Raw genomic sequence first — 11,595 nt, 5'->3', positions numbered from 1 at the left:
TGAAGGTAACACTGACCTCAGCAGTGAACAGACGACACAGCAGTTAACAATGAAGTCACATCCTGCTCCTGAGCACTCTGATTGAGCACCATTAGGGTCTTCTAGAAATGAGTGGTGAGCCTCATTTCTGTATCAGAGGCTGGTCCCTCCAGTTAGTCAAAAAAAAAAAAAAAAAAAAAAGCAGCTATTGGCAGTGAAGGTCACTAGTCTGCATAGAACTAAATGGTCACCAATACAATTTTTTAAAGCTTCAAAACTGTAGCAGAGGTCTGGATCTTATGTTTGATTTTGCTGCTTGTATTTGCATACTTTTTTTCAATGCTCTTAACTATACCTAGACTTTCAGATTAAGATACAAGGAACATAAGAACATGGCTTGTCACCATCATTAACAACTCTAGTGTAGTAGAATGGAGGGGGTAGGGGAAACCCTGTGTGGCTGTAAGGTTAAGCAGACCACTGGGAACATCATCCTACAATACTCCACCATCAAGCAAAATACAATCAAAACAGCCAGAGCTAGGTCTTAAAAATGTAATCAATTACAGTGACTAGCCTGACTCGGTTCTCAAATACTACATGGTAAGAATTATGATCAGAAAGGGTCAGACTTTAAAAGCTCTTACTTTTTTTTCAGTTGAAAAAAAAACAAAATTATTCAAAGAACATTCTAAATGAGTCAGATGTTCCTAATATCAGCTCCTTTGGTGCCCAAATCAAAGGTGCCGATAACCAAGTCCTCACTCCTGGAAAGTGCCACCAAAGGACATCCAAATATTTTACGCACAGCAATACACGTCTTACACCAAACTTCCTACCACTTACTAGGTCAGGTGCCCTCCTGTGGCACTCAGAGAAAATAGGAACTGAGGGAGAAGAGGTGAGGTAATGTAACAGCACACTCACTACCTTTTCTCTTTTCCCCCCCAAGTGGTCAGTCTCCAAACGGCGGTATGCAAAGGACTAAAATACGAAGGGCAGTAACTGAGATGTCTCTTTATCAAAACTGTAACTCTGTAAGAAACACAAACTTACAAATATCAGATGAACAGTGATTTCTAGAAGGCAAGAACGAAAGGCTCACATGTGCAGTAGTAGGATTGGCACTGAGAGGTATCCATGCTGTTAGACAAATACTCTTGCTGCCTATGAACTCTCTGCCATGGTTATCACTTTCCAGCCTAACTGGAGAGCCTTTCACCACCAGGACATGTTTGGTATTTGTCTTTCTTGCCTTCTACCTTGAATTCAATATTCCAGCTTTAAATCCAAGTGCTTTATCTAGGCAACAGTAAGACTCCAAAGTTTTCCCAATATTTATTTTGAGGTAGTGCTCATTTATTTGCATTCTTGGCTCTCAAATACCAACAAGGAAGTGAACCCATTTAGAAAAACGAAAATCAAATGTGTAGAAAATAAATAAGATTCGTCTTCAGGTAGCAGGGCCTTAGTATAAAGATCAAGTCACATTCAGTGGGTATGTCATTTGAAACTTCTCAAACCTGTTGATAACCACAGCTTTAAATTAAAGTGCTTTGAATTTTGTTTAATGTCTAAAATCAGTGATCAGAATCATATTTGAACATTTGCTGAGACATCAGGAGACTGAAATCCTTTATATAAAAGAACAGAAACATCTTCTTCTCAAAAGAAACTTTGCACAAATGCTGTAAATCCAGGTTACTTTTACAGAACTGGTAGAGAAGAATTGAAATGGAATTACATAACAGTACATGCTACAACTTCACAGAAACCAAGTATGAAGTTTTCTCAATCCCGCCTCTCGATAGCCAACGCAAATGAGCTCTGCAGTCTTCCCAGGACAAGGTAGATATGTATAGTTACTCCAGACAATGTAACAGACCATTTATGCCTCACAACAGGTACATAGTTCACATTTAATTCATATAATGTAATGTAATGCCCTACTGCTCATCTGTCAACATCAACAACTCAAAGCATTCTGTATGCTACATGGGAGTGAGTTTCACTTCTACTGACCAGAGGATGCCAATATACACAAGACAAAAAAAAAAAAAACAGAATCACACATCTCTCTGTACATTTCATGCAAGCTGGGCACGATGTGAAAAGAACATATACAAGGCACCCTTCCCAGGGCTAAACTCTCACTATAATGGCTGATTAATATGCAGAAGAGCCTGCATGAATCAAAGGTCCATGGCAAACTTCAAACTAAGGAACACCAGTGACTTATTTTTCTTGTAACAATGCAGGAATATTGATGTTCCAACCAATAGCTTGCCTATCAAACCCACATGTGAACAGATTGCATATAGGGTGGTCTTCACTCCATGCTGAGCAGCACACCATTCGTCTGTGACCCTAGGAATAAATACATACAACAGAATTACTGTATTATTATTGAAACAAAATGTACCACTTTCATCATGCTGACTACATTACTTGAATGAATGAATGAATGAATGAATGAATGAATGAATGAATGAAGTAAAAGTGAAAACTCAACAAAGGAGTAGCTCAGGTGAGGCAAATACTGGGTGGTGTCAACCCTGGGCAGTGGTCCTAGGCTCTATAAGAAAGCAGGCTGAGCAACTCATGAGGAACAAACCAGTAAGCAACACCCCTCCATGGCCTCTGTATCAGCTCCTGCCTCGTTTGAGTTCTTGTCCTGACTTCCTTCAATGATGAACAGTGATGCAGAAGTGTACATCAAATACAACCTTTCTTCCCCAATTGCTTTGGTTATGGTGTTTCATTACAGCCAATAGTAACCCTAGCACTGTGTTTTGGGATCTCAGTTAAACATACAGCCTAAAGAAAGGAATGTTCATTACAACCTCTGCCTCTACTACTTATCAACCCAGATAACACATGCTGAGGACCCAGCCCGAACTTCACAGAGCATCAAAATCATCTAAGCACAGTTCTAGTTGTTCCCTGAACACATTCTGATTCTGTTTGGCTGAGCTGGAGCCATGAATGCAAGAATTCTGGGGTGATCTAAATAAACCACACAGAAGTACCCACCAAACTCCTATGTATCACATCTAATGGTAGCAAGGAGAAATTCCCTAATTTGTTAAGAAATACAGAACTTTTTCTTGTGGTACCCAACCACAGGAGGATGTTTTCTTGGTTGGAGGTGGAGGTAGGTATCCCATATCCAGGAGCTGCCACCAGTCTATGACTTGCTCCTCATCTCATAAAATACACACTAAAGCTAATTTTTTCTCTTCTAAATGTGGAAGTCTCTAGTTTTAATGTGGCCTGTTTGTATTTCTCTGAGGCAACTAACATAAAATATGGAACTGCAAATTCTCCTTTGCTGTTCATGATAAACACATTGTAACCAATACCTGCCGGCTGCTCCGGGGAAGCCGGGCTAGTCGCACTCCTGACATATCAAACAATCGCACTTGCCGGTTGTCATGGGGGAGAGCTATGATTTTTTGGCCAACACATACATTGATCCTACAAAAAAGATGTAAAAAACAAGTTTATATAAAATTTGGACAGTGTAGTATTTAGAATTTATAGATAATGCAGTAATAAAGACCACATTTTTCACATTTCAAGGCACATTACATTAGCAAACTACAGGGGTAGTCTGCCTACAATGCTGGAAAAGACACTAAGATACACCTAACTGCCAGAACACAGACACACATTACCCAACAGCAAACAGAGCCTCTCAGTAAATAAAGAAAGCTCTACAGCATTTGGCTACCAAAGGCCCACTCTTACTCTTCTAAGTCTTACTACATCAATGTAATATAGTACTGAGTAAGGTTAAGTACTTATAAGATACTGACTTCACATAAGAGGATCAATAAAATATTTCCCCGGGAGTCTGAACCCCCTTCTCAAAGGCTGTATCATTACACAAAGCAATAAATCACAAGCAATCCTTACCTATTAATGGCAGAGTCTGTACGGATTGTTGCGATTGGAGATCGCATATTTTTTAAATCCCAGACTTTTACTGTACGGTCATCACTGCCTGAAACAACGTTGTCTCCCACAGTGAACACAGCAGAGGTCACAGTGCTACAGGCAAAATCAGACACATCAGCAGTTAGAGTGCAGAATGTATCAACTATCCCCCACAGTGCATGCTATACAAAACCATGCTTCCAGAGAGGTGCAGAGAACAAGGAGAAAGTTTATAGCATCTTCTACTCCGCAACCTGTGCCTGCTTATTAAACTCTCTTTTTAAATGGATATGTTAAATAAGGAAGGACCCTTGCTTTATATCCCAACTGAAAATGCAGTCTATGTCTCCTTTGTCCTATCATCCTCAGACAGCACAGCAAAGAAGTTACTAGGAAAATATGAATTAAACAGCCTGCCAAAATTTCTATATATTTAGGTCTGGTGGGATGAATTAAATAAAAAGCCATTCCAACTGCAACTTCCAATTCAACCAAAACATTGGGATTAGGGAAAACACTGGGTAATAATTCACAGTGGTAAAGAAGTTCAATTGACATATTTTTTTTCCAAGTAGGATATACCTGTGAGATAGGTCTGTCAATAAAATGTTTGTCACACAAGCATTAGGTTCCAAGTTCAATCCCCAGACCCCACATAGAAAAATAAATAAATAATAAAAGGCATAGCAGCAGACATCTGTAATCTTAGAGCTGAGGGGGGTAGAGACTGGAGGGTCCCTGGAACTTGCTAGCCAGCCAGTCTTCTGAAATCTGTGAACTCCAGGCTCAGTAAGATAATTGGTCTCAAAAACTAAAGAGCAAATGAGTGAAGAAAATACTAGATGGTGACCTAAGGCTTCAAAGTGCACACACACACACACCACCACCACCACTAGTCACTGGGAAAGTTATTCCTTTTAGAAGTGACCATGGCATATTAGGTTAACTTATGATGCAACCCTTCCATTCAAACAAAAGTCATCAATCACTTGTTGAGAGACAGGACTGAAATGATAAATGGCACTTGAAGCCAAAAATTCTCAATCACCTCTCTTCACTGGCAAGTTCTGTAAGAAAATGTGATCAAAGCCTACATCCCAAGAACTAAGGCATGACATGCAACCCAGCATCTCATAGAGGAATCCCTAGACCTAGGCAATACTATTTTGACTGAATGCAGGTGAGTCTCCATTTCACCATACATCTCTGTAGTGGGACTTTGCAGAACTTGCTTTCTGCCTGGTGCAGTGCTGGCTGTGCATTTTAGTTAATATGTTAATATCCAATCTCTCCAGATTGGTACACAAAGCAGAACACTGCCTAAATCCATGCCTAAAGATGCCAATGCAGAAGCCTCTCAAGACTTCATCCACACCTCTTTAACTATCTCCCACCACTACAAAACCCATGACCATCCATTCCATGTGAAGGCTCATTGTTTACAAACTGTTGAAGTTGCCCTACAAGATGACAATCAAGTAAACCTGGATATGCTGTCTTTTTATACCCATAAATTATTAATTTGCATGAACAAAAGTTTGGTTTCTACATTTTAAACATAAACATCAACTGCTTGGAACTTCCAAATTCCAATTTAAATGGCACTCGCTCCTATCCCAAGTCTATAGTAAGATGTGATTCCATGCTCTATTCAGACTCTTGATGAGAACCTATTAAGTCACCAGGTCCAATTTATAAAAACTCAATTATCCAAAAGGCACTGCTAAGTTCTAATTAAATCTAAGTTCTACTACATTAATCAAGGACTTTAAACTGCAACACCAGTGTAGCTACTAACAACCAAAAGGTTTTCAACACCTGACAATAAGCCATGGCCCAACACTGAAAGCACCAGAACACAATCAGGACTAATACAGGGATAGCGCTATTTTCACATAACACATCTTGCCTTCTGCAACACAAATTTGCCCATCCCAATTACTCAACTGATACTGGGTAGGACTGTTCTCTGGTGGTGGGATATCCTGGGCACTGTGTGGGATAGCAGCCTCCCTGTTTCAGCTCATCTAATACACAGTGGGTACCTCTCTATATATGTGACAACCAACAGTGTCTCCAGGAAGACAAAACCACGTGGGCTAGAAACTACTATACTACATCTGGACAAAACATAAAAGACACAGCACACAGCAATGTATGATACAGGGATAAATGACTATATGGACAAATCTTAAAATTATGATTGACCTATATATAGTTTTTAATGATTTTTATTTTATATGCATTGGTGTTTTGCCTGCATATATGTCTGTGTGAGGGTGTCACATGCCTGGAACTGGAGTTATAATCAGTTGTAAGTCACCATACAGGTGCTGGGAATTGAACCCAGGTAGGTTCTCTGCAAGAGCAGACAGTGCTCTTAACAGCTGAGACATCTCTCCAACCCCATGTATTCTTTATTTAAATAAGTAACAGCATAGGGCCTGACTATAAATGAGGTGTAGCAAAGGTTACAGGAACATTTAAAGAGCTTCTCCTATTGCCAGAGATTTGAAAACCATGAGGTAAAGATGCCCATTGACTTCTGTTTGCACTGTGTTCTAGAAGGCTTTAGCCAAGTTACATTTCAGCTAGCACCTCACTAATTAATGTAGAGCCTCAACAAAAGTATCTGACCTTATGTTAATGAAATGCTAGAAGACATTGGGTTCTTAATGAATCACAGTCCTGACAGGTATTGTAGGACATCAAAAGAAAAACCTGGCAAAGACGCAGTAGTTTTAAAGGCACCCTTGGACTGTGGGTCCCACGGGGAGACTAGTGAGCTACAACCACTCACTGGAAAAGCTTTCAACTCTGCCAAACTCCAGCAAAACTCATTTATCTTGTCGTGGAGAGCAGCCGAGCATGTACTTCCAGCTGACAGTATGGTACCTTCTCACCACACACCACTGCCTGATCTGGAACATTCTGCTCCCTCCGTGGGTCTCAATCAACGGAAATACTGTAATGCTAGCACTCCTCATTAGGACTAACAGCTGTCTTCTCAGTCACACAGAGACACAAAACTATTTTGCATAACAATCTGCCGAAATTTCACAGCTAAGAAAAAAAAAATGTATGATATGGAAAATGCTGGACCATGAAATGCTAATGTAGGGCGCCTTTCTGGCATCATGTCAAAAACTGACTACTGGGTTGCCATTCTTTAGTTTTAAATTTTAAGTCCCTACAAAAGAACAATTTTGTATCTGTAGAGCAATAAACAGAGTAAACATTCCCTGAGCAGAAACACAAGTGTACAGGACATCCCCTATTAGAACACAGGCTTCTGTGTTCCGGCACTCTCAAAAGGATGTGGTCTTTCCCCTGTCCACTTCAGGATGCCTACTGTTGCTGTCCTTGTTCAGTTCATGCTTAGACAACTGTGTTGGAGAGAGTTATGGGTGTAGCTTCTGACATTAATTACTAGAAGACACAACACAATCTCACAGAGAACTCCCTGATCCTCTGGCTCCTGAAAACCTTTTGAGAGTTGTTTTGAGGATTAACATACAAAAAACATACATACATACATACATACATACATACACACACACACACACACACACACACATATAAAACAACAATTAAAAAGGAGGCCATGAATTTAAAAGAGAAAAAGGAAAGGATCATGGGAGGGTATGGAGGGGAAAAAAAGAGAAAGGGAAATGATGTAATTGCATTAATCTCAAAGAAATAAGTATTTTTTTTTTTTAAGGATAAATGTGGAGCTGTAGAGATGACTTGGCAGTTAAGAGAACTTATTACTCTTGCAGGGGACCCAGGTTTGATTCCCAGAACCCGCACAATAGCTCACAGTCATCTGTAACAACAGTTCCAGGGGATCTTATACCTTCTTCTGACCTTTGAGAGCACCAGCATGCCTATGGTACACATATACACATGGAGACAAAAATACTCACATGCATTACAACATGTTTTTTAAGATTTTTTTTCAAGAATGTAGGTGAAGGTATCATTGGGACACTACTGCTCTGACCTGTCAACTGTTCATGTATTCCAGCATTAATGGCCAAGTGCATATACTTCACCTAGACTGATCAATAGATCCAACTTTCAAACTGAGCAGTCTGGAATTGATAACCCAATTATGCCCAACAAGCCAACCAGAACCCAGATCAGTGCACAATGCTGGAGAAGTGGGGGAAAGGGAAACTGCATGCCCTGTACCCAAAGTCTGGACCGGCAGCTTCTTTCCTGAAGATTGCTTTCTAAACTATCTGTACAGAACCCAACTCCTGACAGGTAACATCAGCCCACACCCTCACAGACTAATTATGTAGACATGCCAGAGCCTTTGGAAGTAATACTTTTTGCTTTCCCTATTATCTGTGTTTTTCAGAACTTATATAGCCTGTGTTTAAAGAGATCAGATGCCTAATTAACCAACAGAAAAAAAAATCTGAATAAAACATATTTCTGAGTATTTCTTGATGGCTAACTCCCCAAACTTAGAAAATAACATAAAAACAGCAAAAGCATTAAAGAAGTTGAATTTGTACCACCTTCTTTTTCAGTAATTAAACTGTAACACTACCCTAATATTTTCATTTAGTTAACAGAACTCTGCAATCTAAATTACTAGAAAGTCTACTAAGCACTTTCTGTATACCAGGTCTCACTCTGTATGAGGAAATATGGAGTAAAGAAGAGAAAAAAACACTGCCCGTGAGACCTCCGTTCTAGACAAGCCAGTGAGCAACATTTACCCATCTTAATGAAAAAGAACACTTACTCTGAGATAGAGAGCATAATTGAGAGCTAAAGTTGCACTGCCAGCAGCCACTGTGAAGCTGCAACATTCTGAGACAGTCACGGGATGACTGGCCCACTGGCCTTCAGGGATTTCTGATCACTCTAGAGCAGTGTTTAGGACAAGGCTAATGATCTCACTGCAGCCTTAGCTGACTTGGAATTCATGTATAGATCAGGCTGGCTTTGAAGGCAAAAGCATCCACCTGCCTCTGCTAGGATTATAGGTGTACATCACCATGCCCAACAGGGCTAAATTCTTAAGACTGTTTAACTACATTAGCAAGAACCCTTTTCAAATTCAAAGATAAAAATCAGTTTAAAAATACAAATTAAAGTAATTATTACTAAAAAGTTAAAATAATAAGTTTCATATAATAAGCTGGGAGGTAGAAGCATACACCTTTAATCCCAGCACTCAGAGGAGATAGAGGCAGCTAGATCTCTGAGTTCAAGGCCAACCTGGTCTACAGAGTGAGTTCCAGGACAGCCAGTGCCACACAGAGAAACCCTATCTCAAAAAATAAAAACAAAACAAAACAAAACAAAAAAAAAAAAAAAAAAAAAAAAAAAAAACCACACAAGGTTCATTTGCTTTCTTGAAATCTGGTTTTCCTAACTTGAAAACATTGTAATTTTAGAATATTTTAATTATATTCTATCAATAATTTTAAAGAATTGACAGCAAATATATTGTTTAAACTTGGTGAGAAGTGACCTCCCTGTTTTTTTGATTATTTAATTTTCCATTTCTTTTCTTATCTCCAACCACCCCCACCACCCCCCCCAGAGCTGAGGAACGAACTCAGGGTCTTCCATTTCTTTTCTTGACCCAAGACTGTCAACTATTATTAGTTACCAACATTTCAATAGTAGATGTTATATATTCATTTTTTGTATATAGGAATTTAAAATTCTATGTTTCTGAAACATTATAAATTACATTTTAAAACAACATGGCTCAGAGAGTAAAGGTGCTTGCCATCAAGACTGACAGCCTGAATTTGATTCCTCAAACCAGTATGATAGGAGAGAAATGACTTTCACAAGTTGACCACCAGACACATGTGCAAGTGCCCACATTTACCTCATACATATACACACGTGCACACAATACACACAAAATGTAGTATCAATATAATTCAGACAAGATTTATTCATTAGAATGATTAGCGAAAGTAAAGCCACTGCAATGTACTATAAGGTTTTTTACTCTTTTGTGTAACAGCCTTGGCTGTCCTGGAACTCACTCTGTAGTCTAGACTGGCCTCAAACTCAAAGATCCCCTTCCTCTACATCCCAAATACTGGGATTAAAGGCATGCGCCACTACTACCCAGTGGTTTTTCACTCCTAAATATAAACAGATTAGCAAAAAAAAAAAAAAAAAAATCACAAGTTGTCCGAAAAATCCTACTAAACCAAAAGATGAGTCACTAAGTGGCACCACACACAGCAAGGTGTGCCAGGTGGGTCCTTGTGCTCAGTCCTGGGTCAGCAGTGACTATTCCACAGCCTAAGAAAGGTCTTCATTCCCAAAACAAGGAAGCTGACCAAAAATGATGGCAAACTTGAGAACAGAGCCTCTACTACCTATTCAACACTGAACTATGTATGCTGAGAGCAGCTATACAGCTTGAGACCCAAGTAGAACAAGCCCCAGACACCATGAGAATGCCTCTCAGAGGTGGTGGTATACAAAGAGTCCATCCATGTGTATACACACTATGTATGTGTAGGACATACACTCCTACTGCCCACAGAGACAGATACTACCAAGAAATTGTGGTAATGAACACCTTTTAAAGCAAGCTACTCTGACATGGCTAGGGGATAATAAGATGGGTGTCAGAAGGCACCCATGGGTTCTATGCTTAGGCAAGAAAGTCAGACTGAAAATAAAATGACACTTTTAAAGTTCACAATCAACCAGGCATGATAGTTCATACCACAATAGATGAAGCAGTAGAGTTGCCAAAAGTTTGAGGCTAGCCTGTGCTATATAATGAGCTACAGTTCGGCCTAGGCAACAAGTAAGACCCTGTTTCAAAAGAAGAAGCCAACAAAATGTTCAGAATGGACCATTATCACAAGTCTCTAATAAGCGGAAGGTCCTTAAAGAGAGCCCATCAAGAAAATAGCTCTCACTACTTTCATCTAACATGTGGAGAATCCACACATTGTCTACTTCTGGTCATTGGAGCACTGACCTTGAGGCGCAACAATTATACAGGCATCAAAAACCCTCCATCCTTTACAATCCTGTAGACTTCACAGTGGGTAAACAGTTCTAGTATGACCATACATTAGACTACTTCCAGAAACTTCCACCACCCCTACTTGTATTCATCAAGCTGGGGCCAAGATACACGCTTTTAAGCTAAGGCTCAGATATCACTGACCAACAACACATAGAAGCCAACTGACTCCTTAAAGATGGCAAGCATGCCATCCTTTACATTACACAAGCCTGCAGGGAGGCAACCGACTGGTAGGGGATGACACACATAAGTGGGTGAGGTCACTAGGATGCAGCAGCACTGCTCCTGCGAGCACCAGACAGCCATGGTGGCAGCTGGCCTCCTCACTTTGCTCCTCACTACCAGTAATTGTCCATTTCACACTTGTGAAGAAATTAATTTTGTCTCATTCTTTTAAAATGGAAATTCATACCTACAATATTCATCAAGAATAAATGTTTTTCCTTGTGGAGTTCCTTGGTTGTGTAACAAGTGACATGTTTCAAATCAGCTCTTTCTTGGAAAAGTTGTATCCTGAAAAAATATAGTTAAAAACCTTCTCCACAGCAAATGTTACTTGAAAAGTTACCATACTAACACCCTCCAAGACATGGCAGCTTCCTTTAAGATTTATTAATAAGCTACTTTTCTGAACCATTTCT

The 11,595-nt window shown here is 39.7% G+C and overlaps 1 protein-coding gene across 6 annotated transcripts in view; it reads right to left on the bottom strand.

Annotated features, from left to right (window-relative positions):
- Positions 1–1,302: 1,302 nt before the first annotated feature.
- Positions 1,303–11,595, bottom strand: part of Wdr37 (WD repeat domain 37) — a 53,625-nt gene continuing 43,332 nt past the window's right edge. For all 6 annotated transcript variants that reach the window (XM_051194777.1, XM_051194775.1, XM_051194780.1 and 3 more), the window contains 3 exons: positions 3,898–4,032; positions 3,342–3,456; positions 1,303–2,346 (listed from right to left, as the gene is read on the bottom strand). In XM_051194777.1, coding sequence (XP_051050734.1) covers positions 2,215–2,346; positions 3,342–3,456; positions 3,898–4,032 — 382 coding nt within the window. In that variant the 3' untranslated portion in view covers positions 1,303–2,214. The remainder of the gene's footprint in view (positions 2,347–3,341; positions 3,457–3,897; positions 4,033–11,595) is intronic.

Source organism: Phodopus roborovskii, unplaced genomic scaffold (assembly GCF_943737965.1).
Source record: "Phodopus roborovskii unplaced genomic scaffold, PHOROB, whole genome shotgun sequence".
In the NCBI taxonomy this organism is placed as follows: domain Eukaryota; kingdom Metazoa; phylum Chordata; class Mammalia; order Rodentia; family Cricetidae; genus Phodopus; species Phodopus roborovskii.
This window is presented reverse-complemented; position numbering and strand designations above follow the sequence as displayed.